Genomic DNA, 24,298 nt, shown 5'->3' on the forward strand with positions numbered 1-24,298 from the left:
CGTATTGATTTTTGATTGTTTGTTTTTCTCTGTCTCTCTCTCTCTCTCTGACATTCTCTGCTCCTGATGGAGGGGGTGTGAGCAGAGGGGCTGTTCGCACACAAGCCTAGAGGATACGGACGCTCCTCTAAAAAATGCTGAAAGACTACCTTTACATTGTACATCCTTGCAGCTGCTTTGTCAGGCGGTGTTTTGCATACTTAAAAGCCAAACAGCCCTATTGATTTTTGTTTGCTTTTTTCTCTCTCTCTCTAACATTCTCTGCTCCTGACGCGCACTCCTTTGAAGAGGAAGATATGTTTGCATTCTTTTAATTGTGAGACGGAACGGTCATCTCTGTCTTGTCATGGAGCACAGTTTAAACTTTTGAAAAAGAGACAAATGTTTGTTTGCAGTGTTTGAATAAAGTTCCTGTCTCTCTACAACCTCCTGTGTTTCTGTGCAAATCTGTGACCCAAGCATGACAATATAAAAATAACCATATAAACATATGGTTTCTACTTCGCGGATTTTCACCTTTCGCGGGGGGTTCTGGAACGCAACCCCCGCGATCGAGGAGGGATTACTGTATTGCAATTGGCACTGGGATTTTTCAGAACTCAACTGGACATTCCATGCTAGTGCTCATGCCGATATGTACAAGTAAATTGCACCGATCAATGCCCCAATCCTTGAAGTAACATCAGTCAGTTTTTCTATACCAAAAAAAATAAATAATAAAAAAAAAATCCTGGACAGCAGCTGCAGCAATAATACCAGCTACTTTATGATGTACAACTTACTCTAATCTGAGCTTGGTAAATGGCCAGATTTATATATTAGCACGAATATTCAGTGCTGTGTTTCCTAGCTAAACGGGCAGACTTGAAAAACCGAAAATGTCTAACACACTCTTTCAGTACGATATTTGTGATAATGGGTAAAATGCATTGTAAATCATTTAGGCTTTGACGACTGATTCTACAGTATTTGAGAAAACTGTTGACTATGCAACCTAAAATGGAATCCAGTATTTTACAGGAGGCAACATTTGTTTCTTGGATGCAGTAAACCCTCAGAAGTTATATATTATTTTCATCAAAATGACAAACATCTAAAAGAAATGAAAACAGTCCATGATAAAAACAAAAAGCATATTTTATTTAAACTCTTGATCTGCATCAGTGGTACCTGGCAGCAGTGCAAAGACATCAGGGTACACATTCCTTTAAGAAAGGTTTACTGTGCATCCTTCACAAACGTACACCTACCAGATACAACACTGAGAAGGCAGTGATACACTTCTACTCTTTCAACTCACTGGTAATATGATACTCAAAGTTACTCACAAGAAAATTTACTATATTTATGTAGATATGAAAATTCACTAACCCTTTCCTCAAAGAAAATGGCTTAGAGTATTTGGTACTTGCATATAATGTCTTTTGCCTTTAAACATATATTAAAAATGGCATTGATAGGTAAACATTTATTATTTGACTTTTTGCATAAATGGAGTAACAACCCAAACAATCATTGCTTCAGAAAATTTACAGGATTTTTTTTTTTTAATTCACTTAGGTCACATTGATTAAATGTTTATCTTGATGTAGTAGTTTGATATATTTAAATGTAGCATTATCTTTTGAGGCATTAAAAAACCCCGAAATGTAAAATGGTACTCTAAACAAAAACACACAGCAGTTTCATATGGGATGGGATCTAGACATTGTACTGCTTTTTAGACAAAAATACTATTTTATCTATTAATGTATGAAAATCGTATAAATTAAAGCCTTTCCAGCTTTTCACTGAGGAATTCTTCAACGCTATCAGTGTTCCACTTGAGGATACTCAGTTCTTCAGAGATGTTCCCGTTATCATCCAGCAGCTTTAGTACAGGATCAGAGCCACGCACATACTTTATATATATAAAAAAAAACAAAAAAAAAAACACATTTACTTTTAATGTCTCATAGTAAAATCAAAATGATGTTTATTTGATGCACTCCTGGAAATACACTTATTTTAAAGTAGATATATATTTGCAGAAATTAAAATATATTTTCAGAATGTTTGTAAAGAAAGAACTAAAAAAAAAGGTCAAGCAACCTCATTAAGCTACATAGCTATGTAGTGTAAAAGAAAGTATAGTTAACACATGTGATGCAAAAATCTGAAGTTTTTATGCATTATAGAAAACTTGTAAATGTATTAACAATGCAGCATTTGTTTTAAATAATGCAGGCAGAAGCAATTCATTCATTCATTAAATCTAGTTGAACAGATATATTCAGTGATATGCACAGATCTTTTGGTAGGAGTGGGGCAAAAGAGGAGCAAGATGTGTCATATTTTAATCCTAGGTATTAATTAGTTCCCACTTTAATTTGTGTTTTCACAGGACACCTGGATGTAACCTCAGGGAAGTTGTAAGATTCAAAAAAACAGCAAAAAAAAATTGCCAATGAATGCTAATTATGTTACTTTATCAGAAAGGACACTATACTCCCTCTTTTCTGCATATATTTTCTAGTAATACAAAATGTAACAAGATGAAATAAAACAAATCATATCTAATAACAATAACAAAAGGTCCTTAACAGCAGGAGTTCACATTATAGCACATCAAAGCAAAGATTTTTCCCTCTCTCTAAAGTGCCTATTTTGGGTCAAAAATTTAGGGAGCCATCAGAATTGAACATCTGGTATCATATATTGCAATTTTTTTTGTGCATTATAAATTTCAGCAAGGTATAGAAAAATATGATTCAGATACAAGAAATCAGAACCCTGAATTTGTGTTAAAATCTATCCGTAATGAAAAAAAAAAAATTTTGCTTTCTAGGTGTTGTCAGCTTGTGTTCTATAGCAAAATCTTTTAGAATCACGTTTTGACAGACTGAAATGACTTTCTTTATTAATAGTATATCTTTAACAGCAGAATATGAAGATCACAGCACCATTCTCACCCACACAGATCTCTGACTATGGACTAGAAGTTTGCTGTTGATATACAGAGTGTGGCAAAGATCTTCAGCAACTGAGAAACAGTGTTGGAAACACTCAATTAGCATCCAACCCACTGAACATACCTAGCATTGCTTGGGTACTATTCTTTGGGCAGATGTATGCAGAATGAAGCAGCTACACTTGTCAGCTGACATGAGCCACCTGAGCTCACAGATATACTGTATATATATATATATATCAGTCCCTCTTTATTCATCTAAGAGCAAGCAGACACACATGCAAACACAGAGATGTGCTCACAGTCACCTGCAGTTTTAGGATTCCATGCTTGGCTGCTTGGTAAATGCCATGTGTTAAGAAAATCAGTTATTTTATAAATCTCTTACTACGTTTTGAAAATGGGGAGTGGCTGATAACTGTAAGGAGCATATTAGAAAAGCTTTCGTTATAAGCACCAATGAATGCATGCAGCTTGTGGGCAGACTTTAAAGCTACAGCTAAAAAAAATATATTTTTTATAGAATCAACAGCAAGAATTATCACAAATTTATTTCCATATAGGATAGTAAGTGTACCTAGGTTTAACAATTCACGCTGCTGATCATTGCTTCCCCCCACCTCCCTGGTTTCTGACAAAGAAAAAGAGGCATGCATTCTAACTGGGGAAAAAGTACACTTGGACCAACGAGAGGCTAAGGGCTTGACTTCCTGTAGCCACCTTTTTGTATACTGCCCATGAACATAACTTCCCAAAAAAAAAAAAAAAAAAAAAAGTGTGGGGAATTTACTACATAAATATTTTAATAGCCTATTACATACTATAAACATCAAACTTGACCTAAAATTGGTACAAATCAAAGCTACACATTTGTCACATTATGGAGCTTTTTTTTTTTTTTTTTTTCTAAAGAAATGATTTGAAATCCCGTCCAGCAGTTGTTCTTGCCTGGCTCCCAATGAGTGCGGGGTTAGGCTTACTGGATATGGAGTTTAATGAAGGCTGGGGTATGGCCGAGATGATCTCAATATTATAATTAGTGATGAGTGAACATTCCAGAGTTTGCTTTGCTGCCAAGTTTGGCAAAATTACAGAAATGTTTGCGATATTGCTGAACTCGGTAAAATGCATTAAAGGCAATGGGGAAGGAGGAACTGAACTACTTTTGAGTGGGTTATACTGGAGCCCCCAGACGGTCACTAGGAAAACAGAACGTAACTCAACATTAATTGCTACATATTTTAGTGTGCAACTTTGTATCACACAACTAGGAATCAGTATCTCACCACAATGTGTGTCAAATTTTGGCACTTTCTATCACTAAAGCAACAATGCATCTGAAAAGTAAATATAAGTAACTTTAAACCATGGATGATACAATACCTTAATCTGAAGGCCCTTGAACATTTTAGGCTTGTCGCTCTTGACAAAAGCTGTAAAAACATACATGACAACAAAAGTTACATTTTTGCTTAATTTTATATTTTACATTATATGTTACTTTTTAAAAATATTTGGTGTTACTTCATGAAGATACTGATTTTACCATTTCATTCACTGTATCAAAAGTGCCATCCAAAATGACAACTGCCCAAGGCCTATTCTCAGTGAAAAGTGATTTCTGCATCATAAACATATTGTATAAACATTTACATGTCGCTAATTGGTAAGAGATGGCAAGATATGTGTGACTTGTTTAGTAACTAAGACCTTGGGATTCCCCTTTAGAAACAAACAAAAAAAAAATTAGTAAACCTTTATCTATCTATTATAAAAAGGAATCCTGTCCCCTGTCCTGATAGTCTACGATACGTGATCTTTCTCGGAAGATAATTTAAAGACCCGCAAGATGAAAGAGACCTGCCACGGTGCGTCTCACGAGAACATAGAACAAGAGTCTTGCAAGACACACCCTACTTACAAGCAATATCAAAAAAAAACAAATCAGTAGTGTAAAGGCAGTCATGCAGCACACACAGCTCCAGGGCTCTCAGTGCATATAAAGTGTATAAGGTCAATACGGTAGAAATGAAAAGAATAGGGTAGAAATAAAACGTCGACGATTAAACGAAGAAGAAAGAAAAGCACGGAGAAAAGATTCTCAAATGCGTTGGACAGAAAAAAGAGCAAAAAAGAATAATCGAGGTGCAAATTCAGAAAATAAGGAAAGTAATTATCAGCCCGGAACAAGTGGAATTGAAAAAAAAGCACGTCCAATCCGGCTCAGAATTAAATGACAGTGAGTAAAAGACAAAGTAGAACTTCATAGAGATGTTTACAAACGTTGATGCTAAACACAAACAGAGAAGGTTAGAGACTATGAAACCAGGGAAATTAGAAAGGCTCAAAAAAAAAAAACAAAAAAAAAAAAAAAACACCTTGGTGCTATACACGTGGAGAAAGTTAAAGGATATGAAAGTAGGAAAAGTAAGAAAATCCATAAATCCATATTATCCATGTAAACGGGATATGGACGCAGGGCGCATTGAGGCGCACGCGCACTGCAACGAGCCCGCCATAGAGAAAACAAAAAAGGTTGTAAGCCGGATATGGACGCAGGGCGCATCGAGGCGGACGCACTCTGCCGCACTGCAACGAGCCCGCCACAGAGAAAACAAAAACGAGAGGATTCAGCGCATATGTGAATCACATTACAGTATTACAGTACGGAATCCCCATTCGGCCAAACTACACGGCGTAAACCGGATATGGACGAAGGACGCAGGGCTGAACTTGCTGTGCTCCACTCTGCCGGCAGTCGGTGTCAGCAAAGGCAACGGAATCATGTCTCCACAAAACGAGACCGCTTTACTACAGATATGCCTATGTAATTAAATGACATGTCCCCAGACGCATCCACCCTCCATGATATGTCATCCATCCAAATATCGGATGGAACAGAAACCGATTGCCATTCTTGGATTTCCGATTCGCTAGCGAATCGCGGGCTTACTTGTTAGAAAATATAAAAAAGTAAAGATCGCAGTAGCGCAAACAAACAAACTGCCTCATTTAACTATGCACCAGTCTAACTTTGGTTTTGCACAATAATTACTACACTATTGCACCTTAACACTTAATTCTACTTTATTCACATAATTTTACTTATTTATTATGTTCTACTATACTGTTATCTTTCGATCTATGACTTTTTGTTAATCTAACTGATATCCTTCTAACTTTGCACAGTTTTTGATAAGCGGAGCAGGATGCATTTCACTGCGTGTTGTCCTGTATAACTATGCATGTGACAAAAAGAATCTTGAGAATTTCAAAAACGGAGTTTACCGCACATGCATTTATTGGTTACTTTGTTAATGTATATATATTTATCTGTCTGCTTATTTAAAAACCTAAATTTACCCTAGGAGTCAAAAACGTTCTGTCTAGCCCTTGTACAAAAACCTAGACAAAAGCTGGGGTATCACCTTGGTAACCCCATGTACTTTTGGAACTGTGAGAGGAAAATAGCACGACTTTACAGACAGGAGTCCAATGCAGAACTCTACTTACTTTGTTACTTTGTAAAAAAAAAAAAAAATTATTAAATGCTGATGATGTAGATCGTTTTGTCTAGGCTGAAATTCCAAACAGAGAAACCTATCCTGACCTCATTAAAAAGATTCAGCATATTGGGACTCGCAAGATTACAAACATTGTTTTTACAGAAGTTCTGAAATAAAAGTGAAACTAATGAAATAGCAACAATTCAAAGAAAAAACAATCTTAAAAGTGTGTATCCGGAAAACCAAATACGGGGGTTGGCGAGTGAAGCGAGCAGGGGGAGAAGCCCCCTAGTATTTAAAAAAAAAAAAAAAAAATTACGGATAAGAACTGAAATTCACACATTGAAAAAGATAATACAGAGATAATCAAAATGTTTCAGAGTTACTTTACTAAAGCATTCTCACATGATGATAACGCTTTGTGTATGTTATATGCATAGCCCAAAAACAAAAATTAAATACGAATCTTAAATAATGACATCTGACTATCACACTAAGCAGTCTTGCACATACAATTTCAAGCAAAGAATCAAACATGATAAAAATAATTCTGCAAGTCACAGACATAAATTAAGTAAAGCAACAACACTGGAGTGCAGCACAAATTATCCCTGGAGCACACTATGCAAATAAACTGGTCATGCAAATATCGATCATCTTCCTCGGTTATCAGTTACATTTTTCGAAAATGATTATCACAACCAACAACTTTGACCAGTGGATAGCTTGTCAAGATTGCTTATATTGGGCACTGAGATGAAGTACAAATATATACAGTTTGTATTTATCCAGTTTCCTATATGTGGTCTAGCTCTATCCCTAACCACACAACTATATTTCACATCCTGAGAGCCAATTACCATTGGTAAGGATTAATATAGCATAATCTTTCTAACCTATACCATTGCATCCATTCCTCAGGTCACCCAACTGCCAGGTGCTTGCTGGAACAGGTTTTGGTATTCCTGTTCTGGGAGTAGATCTTTTTTTATATATAAACATTATAGAAGTTTTTAAAATTTTTTTAAAAAATTTTTCATCCTTATGTACAAACGGTGTGTACACACAAAAATGTTGCATACGGCCATTTTCATGATCACATCACGATGTATAAAAACTAAACTTGGCATAAAGCCACGCACATTCTCACGGCAGCCTACACCATTGCGTACGCACATTTTTACTTGGTTGTGTAAACTGGCGGCACCCAGAGTCAAAGCAGTGCTACTATTTCTCGGTAGTCTCCCTTTTTTCAGATTTGCGGGATTTATCAATTATATTGAAATTAACTGCATATTGCTTACAAATTTAAATCACTTGATTATAATCATTCTGTAACAGTATAATAATGCACAGAATGAACAAACTATTCCAAATACCATAGCTGCTTTAGCATTGCTACTCTCTGTACACCACTCAGGGCATTTCAACCCACTGTATGCGTGCGTGGTAGCTGCACTGCTGATTGGAAAGCTCTACGGCAGGTTGTGTCGAGAGCACAAAGGATTATTGGGATATAAGCTTCCAGTCCTGGAGGACATTTATAGCAGATGCTGCCTAAAGAAATGGATTCCACTCAGCCATTCCGCAGTTTATTTAAACTTGTTCCTGCCTTCTCCTTGTTAATGGCTAGGACTGGCGTGACCCTGGACGGATGGAATAATTAAACATGTTTAACAAAGATTTTTCAATGTTCCATAGAAGTTTTGAGGAATCCGCCTTCTAAGCTTACACCTGGCTTTAAAATTTACTACAGAGCCTCACTGAGTGGTGATTGGTTACACGGAGAAAGAAAATGGGAGGACAGGAATTGGTGGTTGGTGCATTTGACAGAGACAGTACTGCTGCATGAAATTATTTCATTCAGGGCCACGCATCTCCCAGCAAACATTTTGTGGGAGGCAGGAATAGGACAGGGCGCCAACTTATTGCTACTGCTGCACCACCGTACCCCCTCATGTTTAATACATGCTTTAATGCATTTCTTCATGAAAATGATATTAAGTATATATCTTACTATTCAGAGAACTGTAATATCATGAATGTAATGTATTTTGTGTGGAGATCAGTGCCTGCGCTCTCCTGTCTATGAAAGAGAAGGCCCATTTAAGAAGCAAATAGTGATTAATGACTGGGTCGGGGAGCACATGCTACTTTAGTTGTGATGGGATTTGAGAAACTCTAGTAAATGAAACATTGATTTTAAGACGAAGTTTACGATGTTCTAGTTTAATGGCAAAATAATACTATGAGATTAAAGTGGAAATTTCAAGATTAAAGTCTAAATTTCTCTTTTTTCTTCAGTGTCTGTTATTTTCTTTTCTCTGTGCCCTAATATGCTTCTGTATGACACACTGATGATGGGCTTCAAATCACCTTTTCACCTCGACTTTGACCTCTGACCACTTCTTTATTTCAGGCACTGTGCGACTTTTTGAACATGAACTTTCGAGTGTCTCCGCCATGCTGTATCACTCCATCATTTTCCTTTTTTGTTGCTTATAACACTGCTTAAGCCAACAAATAGTATGTTTTTCCTTGCCTCCACTTTGCTGAAGTTTTTTTTTTCTTCCCTCATGCTTTTGCCATTGTCTTTTCACAAAACACTGAACATAATGGGCTAGTTATATTGATTTGCATAAATTCATAATTCTGGGAAGAGTCAGGGTGGGGCGGCAGGCATTTGCATGTGCATTACTTTTCACACTGACCGGGATTTATGGAGCTGAAGTGCATGGAAGTTGGCTTATGCATGGTTTTGTGCATCTGAAGTTTTTTTGTGCGTATGCACATTTCCACTTTTGTTCGTACACCACGTTTTAGTGTGAATTCTATACAAAGTATGTTTAAATACATCATGAATCTCAAAAATTACTTGTGCAAAAATCTATAATCCTGGTCCTATGACTAAATTTCAGTGGCAAGATAACCTGACTACAGGTAATGTCAGCTCAGTTTATTTTTTAATTGTGGATTTGTAAACAGGCTAAGGAATAACAAAGTCTGATCATTCATATAAGACACTTTCAAAACAGCACAACAAAAGTTATTTTTTACAGAAGTGGGTTGATGTAAATCTTCCAAAACTGATTTCACACAGGAAGGTTTAAAGTTTGGAAAGATGTAAAAAATGAATTTCAGATTTGGACTATTAAAACATCAGGAGTTTGTGAAATTTGAAACGTTAATATTACTCAAGATTAAGTTTTTAACAAGTTAATGTTTCAAATAAAAAAAATCTTACAATGACAAACATTACAAACTTAACAGAGGGATTCTCGACAAATTAAAAGCACACTGTTGGAAAAAAAGTTTAAATGAACTTGTTTAAATGAAAATATCCTGAATTACCTTGGAATTCACCAATTCAACTGTACAGATTTAGCAGTATTTGCATTTTTATCTGTAGTTTTGGTTTTAAGCAGTATTTTTCAGTTAGTGAAGAGAAAATGTCAAAAAATACATTTAGAATTTTCCCAAGTAATATATCATCTTGGACTACCCGATTTGATTCTTTGTAAAACCTATGCTAAAATCCCCCCCAAAATTATTATTCACCCCCCAAATGCTGTTACAGTTGGGTATTTCCAAAAGTGTATCACACATTAAAATTTTTAAGCCCTTCACTGTATTGTGATATGTATGACAGTTGGGCAAGTACTTGATGGGTATACCACTATTTTAAAGCTCTTACAGGTAGTATTTACATGTTTTATATTCCATTATATAAAAAGGCATAATATTGTTCACCTGAAAATTTAAGGTATTTTTTAATAAAAAGGCATTGAATTTTGTTTTTTGCCTTGATATCAAATAGGTACAGGGTATTATGAAATATAAATTGTATAGTATTGGTACAAAATATTAAAATTCTGGTACTGCGCATGTTGGAGCCATATTTTCTGCTTTATAGACTAAATAACCTGAAGACCCTTAACTATTATGAACACCTAGTTAGGCTATGCACACACTAACCCATTTCTAAATTAAATTACTTGTGTCTTTTTATGAATGCCAAGAGGAAATGTTATTTAAATTTTTTTCAAAGGGACATTGAACATTATGGAAAGTTGTAGGTCTTAAGATTTGGACAGTCTCTATATTTTGTTATAGGTACATGATGAAAATGCTGTCAAATGGCTCCAAATTTGTGTGAAAAAGACATTTTTCTTGTTAAAAACATATCCACCACAGGATTGTGCAAAATGAACAGTTTATTTGCTGGAACAGATTTGAGAAAAAAAGGTTTAAAGATATTTGTAAAATATTACTGATATTTAATGTTTCCAACACTGACAAGTTATAAAGCTTTAAAACATTTTTAATGTTAAAGCTTTTGTTTGGAAACCTGACTAATTTCTAAATCAGGGGTGGGCAAAGTTGTTCCTGGATGGCTACAGTGGCTGCAGGTTTTTGCTTAATAAGAAGCACTTATTACTCAAGTGACACTTCTGATTCATTTTCGTTGTCTTGCTTGTTAAGATTTTGAACCCTTATTGTTCATTTTGCTCTTGAACAGCTGTGTTCTTGGTTTTTAATTGCTCCTTATTAGCAATAAGATGCAAATTACAAAAGAAATCATCATTTTTCCATTTAGCTTGTTTCCATTTACACCTGTGTTTACTTATTATGCATTATTTGCTTTAAATAAATACTTGGAAAGAAAGTGAAGAGAAAAAAGTGAAGGACTGAGAATTACTCATCTGTTTTGGACTTCAAATCATTTGGATGATATCCTTAGAGGAGCAGGAGGAGGTTAGAAGCATATTCTTGGACAAAAAATCTAGGATATGAAAATGACCTGACATAGCAGAATTAAAGCACTAACAAGTCACAAAATTTAATTATTGACAAGGATTGTTTTCTAATTAAGCAACTCGGTTGGAACAAAAACATGTAGCCACTGCGGCCCTCCAGGACTGACTTTGCCCACCCCTAGGCCTAGTTAATCATTAATGATTATTAGTTGAACTAAACTGGAAGTAGCAAAGTTATCCAGGATAGGTCTAGACATTATCAAAATTACAAACCTTGGACTTGAGGGAACCTTCCCAGTTTTCATCCACATACTTCTAAAACAGCCCCTGCATAGAGCTGTAAAATACATAAAAAGAGAAGATATACACATTAAAACACAGTCAAAAGTAGTATACAGAATTCCAAAAACTATATAACTACATTTAACAAGGTAATAAGTAATTCTTTCAAACACTAACTAAATTCATTAGACACTAGCTAAAGATTTTGAACTCAATGGCGTAACTACTAAACTCAAGTTAAATACAGTATATCCACTGTACTTATTGTGTACTGAAAATCCTAATTGGCACAGCTTTATACAGCATAGCATTACTGAACAAAGGCAAGTAATCAACATACAGTACATATACGTAAGTATGGGTTAATGGCTGAAGTCTAAGTCTCTACATGGTTAAATCCAAATGAAAAATGAGAAATCACATGAGTCTGAAAATGTTTGACATTGCTTTGTAGCCATTTACCATTATTCAATAAAATAATGAGAGAAAAAAGTTTGAAAACATTTTAACGTTTACATCTTCTTACGTTTATCTTTCACTCTTAAAAATCTTTTTTTGTACTAACACAAATTCTAAAGAATGTGCAAGTCAAACATAACAAAATAAAATATGATTCAAGTAAGTTCTTTAAACTTCAAGTAAGTCTCTGAAAACCCAACTATGAACCAAGAACTGCGAGTAAATATGTTTTAGTTCAAACATTATTGTTGGGTTTCTTAATACTGAAGACAAGTCTATATATGAACACATTCACATTTTAGGTCTGTTCTTTCCTTTGAGCAAATGTGTCCTGCAGCATTGAACACATGCTCAGACAGTGTCAACAGTGCTGTAATAAGTCATATGTCTTCGTTCATTTGCTAAAATAAGCTGCCATACCAGGAAGTTTCTTTTTTAGATGCTCAAGCATTCATGTTTTACTGCCAATGTTAAATCTGCCATGTATATTCTGCATGTTATAGCTTCATCTTTTCTTTAAGAAAAGGGTTCTCTCAGTTTGTTTTTTTAATTTAAGCTATTGTTTTTATTCAACACTAGTTATGACACTGAAGTAGCATTGTTGCTCTCTTAAGGTTAAACCATTAACTCACTGAAGGTTGGCAACTTGTCTGAAAATCTAAACAAAGGAGTGGAAAAAAGACAATGAAAGTATTTATTGACAAATTCTTATAATCAACATTGTCAATAATATGGACTAAATATTTCAGTTCTACTCCTAGGAAAAAGGCAATGAACTTTACAAAAAAATGAACAACACAAATCTGCACTACAAAAGTAAAAGTATTAAATTATCAAAATGACTTGCATTATGCTAAGAAACGCATTACATTAAGAAATGTTCTAGAATTAAATTATATAAATCAAAATAAAAAGGTAGCTTATGTAAATATTAAAGTTGTACAGTCTATTTTTTAATAATGCATCCTTTGATAATTTAATTTTACTTATTTATTTACCTGACATAATTCAAGAACATATGCTAGTGTTTGGGATAGTTTACAATGATCAACAAAATACAAATCTGGCAGAGATTAACTCTGAGAAAAGAGGAAGCTATTTTAGGCAACTGCAAAATGTGGACAATTTCTTCTGCTACTGCAATTTCACGCACAGTTAGCCTCGACTCTAGCTCATCCTTCTTTGTTTTACACAGCAGCAGTGTTTTGAATCTAAAAGCATTCAACTCAAAATATACACCTCTCAAAATACAGAGAAGAATTCCATTGTAAAACTTCATTTACAAAAAATAAATGAGCACCCAGCTATTAAATGGATCAAACTACTAAACCAGAATTGCAAATTCTCTAATTTACTTTAAGATTTGCTTAATTCTGAATAGAATTCCTATCTATTCATCCACTTTGTGAACCAGTCTTTTCCACTTCTGGGCCACAGGCAGCATTAGCCCATCCTTGCAGTTGTGGGCAGACTGGCACATCAGTACATTACAAGGCAGTTTCAAACACACATCCAAAAATCATTCAAACTGCACAAAATAATAGTGCCTAAACAACAAACATGCACATATTTGCTTGAGAAAAGCAGAGTACTGCTGTTTACTCCCATGACAATACAGTATCTATTAATCATTGTAAATTTCTTAAAATGAATGAACTGTACAAATTGTTGACCAACGTGGCGCATACAGCCACCCTAATCTGACACAGACAGACAAGACACAAGTTTCTCCATACAGCACACCTTTATTTACAGGCGGGGAAGCACTTTCTTCGCTCCCCACAAGAGCACAATGTCCACCATACCAAAGCACAGTCCTTTTCCTTTCTTCTCTTTTCTCTGCCTCCACTCCTCTCCTGGCAAGCTTTGTCCACATCCTCCCAACTCTGGCTCCATGGACAGAATGAGGCAGCTCCTTTTATTCAGCTCCTGGGAATGCTCCAGGTGGCTCATCAGCGTTACCTGGAATCACTCCCAGGTGTGGTGGAAGTCTGCTTTAGGGCTCTGGCGCTCCCCCTGGTGGCCCACACGGAACCCAAAAGGTCTGTACCAAACTCCAACCTGCAGGAATCAGTGGAATCCTTCCATCCAGCTGGCATCCTGTCTGGGTAATGGCTGAGGCCATCAGTCACAAAATATAAAAAAAAAAACACAACAAACCACACACATCCCTACTCCACGAGTACATGAAATGTAGCCACAAACATTGAAAGGATGAAGGGGTGTATATACATAGAAAAAATTTACTTGGGGAGATAAGCATATCTTGGTAAGGCTATTTGTGTTTGAAAAAAACATGGCAAGGACAGAGGTGTGAAATTGTGAGTATATTACAGTAGCTTCATGTCCCCAACTCTGTTTCAAGAACACCAATATTCATAATAAATTTCTTTTAATCCATCCTGGCGAAGCCGAATTATAATTTATACAATTTATAGACTATAGACTGGCTTTTAACATGGTTATTCCATAACAATTGATCATTTTGCACTTGCATTCTGGACTTCCTACATAGCACACCACAAAACGTAACAGCAACACTTCCTCCACACTGATCCTCAACCCTGGCTATCCACAGCGTAGTGTGGAAAACCCTGTTCTATACCTTCTTATTCACTAAGGACAGTGTAGCTAGATACAGTACCAACTAGGGAATCCATTCCCGGGAATTTGGGAATCCCGGGAATGACAGTGCACGGGCATCTCACATGTGAAAGGTTTTAGAACAAGCAACACTCATTTTTAATAAAACTACTGCAATATGTTGGCACCAATAAAAGACTAACTTTAACTACAAGCAGTCCATGCTGTCATGTAAGTACATGTATCTAGTTAGTTGCAGTAATAAGAGCGGAGAAAGAACAACGTGTCGAGCGTGCAGTCGTCCAGGCGAGAGTGCTCCTTCGTACAGAGTACGCCAGCTGCTGAGAAAGCACGCTCTGCCTTCACTGAAGTAGGTGGCACAGTCATCAGATACCGATACACTTGCTCTAAACAATGGCCGCATTTGCCATTGCTCTGAAACACCGCCATTTCAGCTTTTACTGATGCATCCCGTTTGTCATCATTCTGTGATGGCTATTGTCTTGGCACAGATTATGAGGATGCAACAGACTGACGCATTGCAATTTCAAGTTGCTGTTCAAAGCTGTCAACAGCACAGACGTCAATGAACTCTGCCCCGTCCCGGCATTCGTGAGCTGCAGAGTGCAGACACCTCCCAGTCCACTGTGCTCAGTCTTAGTGGGAGCCTGGAGACTGACTGCTGCTGGTCTGTTGTTGACTGAATTAATGAGCAACACACTACACTGTGGGACAAAAAACTGTGCCACTTAATTATTTTCAACTATAACTGTGTTATTTCTTGATCGATTTTTACACTTCTACACGCTATATATGCGAGCTTGGCTGTTCCCATTCAGCCGGGAATTCCAGCAGTTTAATTCCCAGGAATGGGAAACATCCGGGAATCCCCGGAATGGATTCCCTAGTACCAACTCCACCATTATATTTGCTGAGAAAAATCATCACCATCATAGGCCTAATCACAGAAGAGTGGTGCCAGGACAACAATCATTTAAGTCTGCAATATGAATGAGCTAGTAAGATGTTTTTTGGAAGCATTGATAAGGACAATGTGACAGGGACTGCTGATTCAAATTTCTTTGAGTTGGCATCACTCATAGCCCAAGAAAGGCTCAAAACATCAAGCATTTACAAAAGGAGTTATCAATGTTTTTAACACCTCTGCAATAGGAAAAGTACAGTGCTTGAAACAGTGACATGACAGAAAGAAAAACGCCTACATATCTGCCTATATTGTAAGCAAAACAGAATTTATGATGCTATCTCAGTTTTGTTGGAAAAGACATGATTAGCACGCAATAGATATATTGAAACACACACATATTAAAAAAAAAAAACATTGCTTTGAAGAGTGGAGGAAAGTTATTCTGAAAATACTGTCTCTACCAGGATTCAGAATACTTTATAGCACTGGTACTCTTAAAAAACAAAAGTTAGGAGAAGAACCAAATATTTACTAGAACCCTCCTAAAACATGTCACAACAATTATTCCATATGTGCTAAAAGTAACTCATTCATCCGGGGCCCCAAGGTCTGTCCTGAACACCCGAAAAACACTGCAGTGCTCAACAGAGGGCCACCCTACATCACACCTACGCAGGCACTAAGCTGTGTGCAGATACACTGTAGGAGTCAATTTGTTGCTGTGCAAATTCCTAAAGAAACAATGATTGAGTAAGTATTTAAACTTCAATTTTGTATTTAAGTTTACAGCATCTAGTCTTTCTATTTATTCTCCCTAATGACTACTAAAGGATGAGTGCAAGTTAGCTAGATGTAAAACATCAACAAACAACTTGGAAAATCTCTCTAGGCTCTCAAATGTGCAGATCCACACTGCAGTATTTAAAACCGGAGACGTTCTGGAAATGAAAATGAATTGTGTGGTATGAGGATCACTCCAAGAACTGAAAAGGTTATGATTTTTAACACTGCAAATGATTTTTTAATGTACTGACATGTAATAAGTGCATACAATTTAATAATGTGTTATTTACTGTGTGATATTTTGCATTTCACTTATAAAGTGGATAAACTTTACTTTTATGTTAGACTGACTAATGTGAAAACTACTACTATCGAGTTTATATTTTATAATGGAATGTAAAATCCTCAAGGGATGCTTTAATTACTAACAAGCAAAATGCTGTTGTTCACCAATGTTCACTAGAAGTTATATCCCAACAAAAAAACTGAACAAAAAAAAATGAATTCTTGGAAAAATACACGCTTTGCATCATTAAAAACCTACGTAAATAGTGTTGCTTATCTAAACATTTTGTATAAAATCAACTTTAATCTTTTGATTTTACCATAAGCATGTCCAACCACCTATGACTTCCATATTCATTTCATAAAATTACACACACACACCCTCTTCCTATAAAATACATTATACCACCTCAATGGAAAAATAGGGTTGAACATTAATAAAAGGATTCAAAATTGCATATGGCTTGCATATAATAGAATATTCCAGATTGAAAACTTTAGGAGAAAATACTGTATATTATTATTATATTATAGCAAACCAGTCCATTATTAAATGGTTTTTAAAATTTTCAATAAAGTCCAAATTCTAAAATTGCGTAAACAGAGAGGGGGCATATTTTGGGCTAAGCTCTGGAGGCATTGTTGCCTGAAATGATTCAAATTTATAAATTATTTATATAAATAATTGGATACAAGAAATCATGCCCACTTCTCACTTATGGGATGCCAGAATTAAATATCTCTTGATTACAAACAAAATATATTGGCATGTAATCTGCTGTCTTCACTTACACAACAATGCTTCCAGGTGGTACTAATATATTTACCCAACAAGATATGCTAGGTCAAACATATAGTAAAGCTTAAAGTGGTTGCTGTGAAGTGAGCATTGCATTAGGAAAAACAATTTCTGTAGCTTCAAAACCATTTCAAGATGATAGAATGTGAACATGAGAGTCAATAAAGTAGTTTAAAAGGAGTATTTCTAGGAAATCAGTGGGAGAAAATTGAGAATCCAATCTAAGCAACAATTTCAGTAAGAAATCAGGAAGCAGAAGAAGCCTGGATGTAGTTGTAGAGTGGCAAGCTACAAAAATGAATGCAACATATCAGTGTGAATGTAAATGTAAGATTAAACATCTTTTTGGAAAATGTAAAACTTAGCATTCTCATATAGTGAACATATTTAGAATTCAAAAATCCCAAATGATTTGCAAAGTAGTTTACAGTTTTGCTGTTATGATTTCTCACTGATAAGATAATTTGTTAAGGATAGGTTTAAAAACCTATCTTTGCAAACTGCAATTAAAGTAAACATTCATGTATGCTTCACTTTTTCTCTGCAAGTAAAAAAAAAAATCACCACTTGTATAGTACATTGTCAAGCAAGAAAAAATTGTAAAGAAATGTTGGCTGTGATTATAAGACATACCACTAATTTACTGGTTCTCAAAAATACTGACTAGAAAAAAATTTCAGTTAGGAGGATGGAAAACCAAGAGACTACATGTTTAGGTCTTAGACTTCTAACCAGTTCCAAAGAATGACACTGAATCAAACTGAAAGTAGGATATGTTCAGTCTCTCTGCAATACATGCACATCATCACCACAAGCTCTCTTCTTCATTATTCTCCAACTAAAATCTGTTTTGAGAATAAGATGAGCAGTACATTCTACAGCCTATAAAACAGTTAAGGGCTAACTGTTGTAGAAGAAAAAAACCCATTAAGACTGGGCTGAAAGGCTGGGAGGGAGTGTGGATGTGTCTAGTATATCCTGTAATGCAGTGGTCCCCAACCTTTTTGACAGCAAGGACCACTTCATTAGATGCAAATTTTTCCACGGACCGGTCGGGGGTGTGGGGGGGCAATTTTATACACAATTTACATAACATTTCTTTTATTATTAAGTTATTAAGCAGTTCACATACGTTTGCAACCCGAGATTTTTCTTCTTTTTTTGCATATAACAAAGACATATGCTTTGCATTTGCCATTCCAACAGATTGCACATCACAAACATTAACACTGTTATCGTTTTTTTCGTGTCTGCCGTTTCTATAGGAGGGTGACAATGAGTTAAATTCCAATGGATGTTTTTCAAATGTTGACAAGCAATAAGCAAAAGGTATCACTGAAAACCACAGAAAACAAAAACAGCAAAAAAAAAAAAAAAAAACAGTACGAGGAAAGTTCGAAGAAAGAATTTTTTTTACAATGTTTCAGTTTGGGGATCGTTGTGCAAACGTGCACATCTGAGCTGCAACCACAGATCTAACTGCTCTGTGGATGATTCATTCAGGCATTTCAAGGTCACTTTGTTGTAATGAAAGCATCTGCTGAATGTACTTCGTAGTAACGCGATTTCTATAGACTCGTGTCATATGGGGAAACTGTCGGGACCGTAACAATACTTTGTTGTAATACTCTCTCACCTTGGTGTCTCTCCTCTCTCTGCACCGCTGCAAAGACCCGCCCGCCAAGTGTTCTGAAAAGTCTGAGTGAGTCTCCGTTGCCGGCAGTTCTCTCGTGGCCCGGCTGTCAGATGGCTGCGGCCCGGTAGTGGGTCGTGGACCGGTGGTTGGGGACCCCTGCTGTAATGGACTGATACTCGATCTGAGGTTATTTCCTACTTTGCACTATGTAATCCTTACATTTGATTAAACCACTTTTGAAATTGGAAGGATTTCATTGAAACGATCAAAACTATATTTAAACATTTTTACACTGGTTCACTGCAAAGCTTTTTTTATTATTTACTACACCAAGATGAAAATGTTACTACCAGAAGTTCTTAAGTTGCATAAATTTCACATTTTTCTTTTGTGTGTAATTGATGTCCCTCTAGTAATTGCTCAATTACAAATTCAGTACAAACCATGGTGCTTGAATAAACATTAGACAAGTATACACAAGAAGTTTACTACCATGTTATATATGACAGCAGAGTGTACCATTTGCTACCTCTGCTGCCTCACAGTGCCAAAGCTGTGTGTTTTAATTACAGCTGGGCATAGTCTATGTGGAATTTTCACATTACACTCATAGACAGATAAGTGGATGTATCCAGATTATCTTTTCATGTGCCAAAGATGCGTATGGCAGTTTGTATAAAGCAATACTGTTTCAGCATCTAACCTATGTAGTTATATCACACAAGTGATCAAAACAAATTACTGCTCCTTTGTAAAAGGATTAAAAGGAGACCTGACACTATTCAACCCTTCCAAACTACCTTCATGCTTCAGTATTTCACACCCTGGAGGAGTGCAACATATGTGGTGTAACAATTCAAACCTGTCTACAATGCACAAGCACTACCTGCCTACACAACATGCCACTCTCCAGCTGGTAACCAAATACTCAAAATTATGGACACATTATAGCTTACTTGGAGCACAGTTCACAAAAATGTGATTACAAGTGTGCTTAGGTTTTTTTAATCATTGCATGTGGTGTGCCAGGTGTATTTTCTGAATCCTATCTGCACCAGGCTAGAATTTTTTGCATTCAGAAAATAAATTAATTAATGTACACACACACAGTGTAAAAGAAAAACTTCTTTAAAAGGAGCTGCTGATCATTTATACAAATTAGTCCACAATCCCTTTGAAAGAAAGAACATACAGTGATCCCTCGCTATATCGCGCTTTGCCTTTCGCTTCACTCTATCGCGGATTTTATATGTAAGCATATTTAAATATATATCGCGGATTTTTTGCTGGTTCGCGGATTTCTAAGGACAATGGGTCTTTTAATTTCTGGTACATGCTTCCTCAGTTGGTTTGCCCAGTTGATTTCATACAAGGGACGCTATTGGCAGATGGCTGAGAAGCTACCCAACTTACTTTTCTCTCTCTCTTGCGCTGACTTTCTCTGATCCTGACGTAGGGGGTGTGAGCAGGGGGCTGTTCCCACACCTAGACGATATGGACGCTCGTCTAAAAATGCTGAAAGATTATCTTCACGTTGCTATCTTCTGTGCAGCTGCTTCCTGAAGCGACATGCTGCACGGTGCTTCGCATACTTAAAAGCTCGAAGGGCACGTACTGATTTTTGACTGTTTGTTTTTCTCTCTCTCTCTCTCCCTGCTCCTGACGGAGGGGGTGTGAGCTGCCGCCTTCAACAGCTTTGTACCGCCGGTGCTTCGCATACTTAAAAGCCAAACAGCCCTATTGATTTGTTTGCTTTCCTCTGTCTTTCTGATAGTCTGTGCTCCTGACGCGCACTCCTTTGAAGAGGAAGATATGTTTGCATTCTTTTAATTGTGAGACAGAACTGTCATCTCTGTCTTGTCATGGAGCACAGTTTAAACTTTTGAAAAAGAGACAAATGTTTGTTTTCAGTGTTTGAATAACATTCCTGTCTCTCTACAACCTCCTGTGTTTCTGCGCAAATCTGTGACCCAAGCATGACAATATAAAAATAACCATATAAACATATGGTTTCTACTTCGCGGATTTTCTTATTTCGCGGGTGGCTCTGGAACGCAACCCCCGCGATGGAGGAGGGATTACTGTAACGCCAACCCACTATTGGATACATGGTACATTAGCCCTGGATGCAGCAGGACAAGCCTTTGGAAACTGCTCTAACAAAAAATGCTTATTAGAAAAGGAAAAAATGTCTGGGATTTATAGGGCTACTGTCAAGCACCAAATATTTTATAAAGGCTAGATTATTGTTAGCTGAGGTATAAAACACAGAGCAACATCAAGATGAGCAAAAAATATTTTCTACTGTGTCTTACATGTATTGATGTAGAGCTTAGAATTGACAAAGCAGTCCATCAGTAATATCTAGATGCTTTTATTAAACTGGACAAATGTTTTAAAATTTGAAGCCACAATAGCCTGCCCAAGGCAAGATGCTTAACAGTTCTCTCAAGTTAATGAGTATGTCATTTGTGCCAGTTGCTACTTATGATGTCTACATTTATATTTCATTTAGCTAGTCAAAATTTTAATTAGTGATGCTTGCAATAATTTTGAATAGTCAAAATCTGAATTTTAGATACGTTTAATCCAAGCACACTGAAGGTATTAATATATATTTAGATATCAGAAATTTAAATTTTGACTAGTTAAAATATAATCATAAAATTTCACTAATAGAAAACTTGACAAAGGGAAAATGTTGCCAGCTTTCATTAAACAAAATGATGCTAAAATAAATTTCTTTACCCTTCTAAATGTAGATCTCAATATATACATACCTTTTTGGTTTCTAGCTGTGCTTCTTCCTGACAACATTTGCGGCAGAAAGGATCCAGCTGATTTAGGCTGAACTGTCCCAGAAGGTCACAGGAGCTGCACAGAAGATTACTGGAAAAACCAAGTTCTCTACATGCTTCAGAAGACAACTCTGTACCATAAGCAGATACCTTGAACAAAGAAGAATGAAAACTCACTCTATTAGTACAGTCTAAAGCAAGTACTTATGAAATGACACTCATGCTGAAGTTTGAAAAGGCTGGAATTCTCCTTGTGGTTCACTGTCATTTCATCAGAATACCTCCTTTCATAACTATTATGGACTACTACTCACTTTGCACAAGGTCATGTTGTCAGTATTACAAAAAACTTCCAAAGATTAAAAAGTAAGCTTTAACAAGTCTAACTTTTGTGCACATTACTACTGTATCACCAAATCTGCAACTACAAACCTAAAGCTGTACATTATTATTTTCACAAATATTAGTCTTTAACTGTGTCATTTCAAATGATACATTTTGAATGCATTGTAAAACTGACAGATAGTACAGAACTGAAAATATGCATAACTGACATTTGAGGCAATGATGCTAAACAATGCCTGAGCCCAGTACCTTAACTGTAGACTAGTGCTACATGTGCCATGATAAAGTAGTATTTTGTATCATATTTTAAGACATAGAATAGAATATCAGATATACAATATAAATGATAAAGATTCATTGCACAAGTAAAATGCTTATATTTAAAAATGTATTCATTAGATGCATGTCCTTTATCGAAGAGTGAATAGTTTATTTTTCCTTTAAAAGAACAAGAACTGATTCAGATACTCTGGCGTTAGTTCACTTCTCTGTGCATTGATAAGGTCACCAGCTGTGAAAACACGTTTTCTACAGGAACACTTGTCCCTAGGATGCACTGGACTTGTTTTGCCAAGCTGGGCAACATTGTAGGTTGTTGATAAAGTCTCCACTAATTTAATGGTTCTTCTTCATCATCATCAGGAGGCACGTTTTATATATATATATATATATATATATATATATATATATATATGTTAACCACTGAAATTAAAATAGTCATTGTCACCATTTTTAAAACCATGCACCATTCTTTAAGGACAAAAACAACACGCACAAAAATGTGTAACAGTGTACTGATGGCTCTAGTGGGCACTACTACTACCACCTGAAGTTTGTGTTTTGGCAGTGTTATAAAAGAGGCTCTAACTAAGTCAGTTGTGGTTTACACTGCTGGCAAGGCAGAGAGACCCCCTATTGAAAGCATGCATGAACAACAACTAATCAGTAGTCATAACATGATCCTGTGCTGGCATCAAAGCACAAATTTTTTTTCTTTTTTAATTTTATTTATTAATTTTATTGTAATCATTCCATACAAATAGATCAATTTATACAAAAAAGAATTGAAGACAAATCAAACCCCACCCTTGAGAAGGAGAGCATGGCCAAAGGAGAATTGCTTAGGGCTTTTTAATAGGGCAAAAATAAACAAAGGTAAGGAGAAAAAAAAAAAAAATTTATTATATTATATATATATATATATATATATATATATATATATATATATATATATATATATATATATATATATATATATATACACACACACAGTATATATATAAAAAATGGAGAAGGGAAAGAAATATGGAAATAATTATTTCTTCTTATTCTAAAATATTATTGATTAGATCCTGCCAGGTTTTGAAAAAATTCTGTACAGATCCTCTAACTGAGAGTTTGATTTTTTCCAATTTCAAATAATATAAAACATTGGTTTCCCACTGACTTATCAGAGGAGAGTTAGGATTCTTCCAATTTAACAAAATAAGTCTGCGTGCCAAAAGTGTAGTGAATGCAATCACAGTTTGCTTGTCCTTCTCCACTTCAAGCCCGTCTGGAAGAACACCGAACACAGCTATTAATGGGTTAGGAGGGATTGTGACACCAAGGCTGTCTGAAAGGCACTTAAAAATTTTGGTCCAAAATGATGTTAATTTGGTGCATGCCCAAAACATGTGACCCAGTGAGGCAGGAGCTTGGTTGCACCGTTCGCAGGTTGGATCTTGCCCTGGAAACATTTGACAGTTTTAAGCGAGACAGATGAGCTTGATATATAATTTTTAGTTGAATAATTCTATGCTTTGCGCATATGGAGCTCGAGTGAATTCACTGCATTGCTACTTTGCACTCCTTTTCTGATATATTGATTAAGAGATCTTTTTCCCATTGTCCTCTTGGATCTTTGAAAGGAAGGGACTCTAATAAAATTTTATATAATTCGGAAATGGTGTCTAATTACTTGAAATTGAGCAATATTTTTTCCAGCATGGTGGAGGGTACGAGATGAGGGAAATCTGGCAGTTTCTTTTAACAAAGTTTCTAATTTGAAGATAGTGAAAGAAATGTGTAGCTGGGAGGTTGAATTTGGAACGTAATTGTTCAAAGGATGCAAAGATATTGTCTATATAAAGATCTCTGCGCAATTTAATCCCAAATCTTTTCCAAGTATTAAAAACTGGATATGTT

General features: G+C 35.9%; 1 protein-coding gene across 1 annotated transcript in view; it reads right to left on the reverse strand.

The window, feature by feature from the left end:
• Positions 1-1,121: 1,121 nt before the first annotated feature.
• The window catches only part of selenof (selenoprotein F), a 34,346-nt gene continuing 11,169 nt past the window's right edge, over positions 1,122-24,298 (reverse strand). The window contains exons 2-5 of the mRNA XM_028811398.2: positions 21,749-21,916; positions 11,487-11,550; positions 4,334-4,383; positions 1,122-1,900 (exon numbers count right to left, since the gene is read on the reverse strand). Coding sequence (XP_028667231.1) covers positions 1,769-1,900; positions 4,334-4,383; positions 11,487-11,550; positions 21,749-21,916 — 414 coding nt within the window. The 3' untranslated portion in view covers positions 1,122-1,768. The remainder of the gene's footprint in view (positions 1,901-4,333; positions 4,384-11,486; positions 11,551-21,748; positions 21,917-24,298) is intronic.

This window comes from Erpetoichthys calabaricus, chromosome 10 (assembly GCF_900747795.2).
Source record: "Erpetoichthys calabaricus chromosome 10, fErpCal1.3, whole genome shotgun sequence".
Taxonomy (NCBI): Eukaryota; Metazoa; Chordata; class Cladistia; order Polypteriformes; family Polypteridae; genus Erpetoichthys; species Erpetoichthys calabaricus.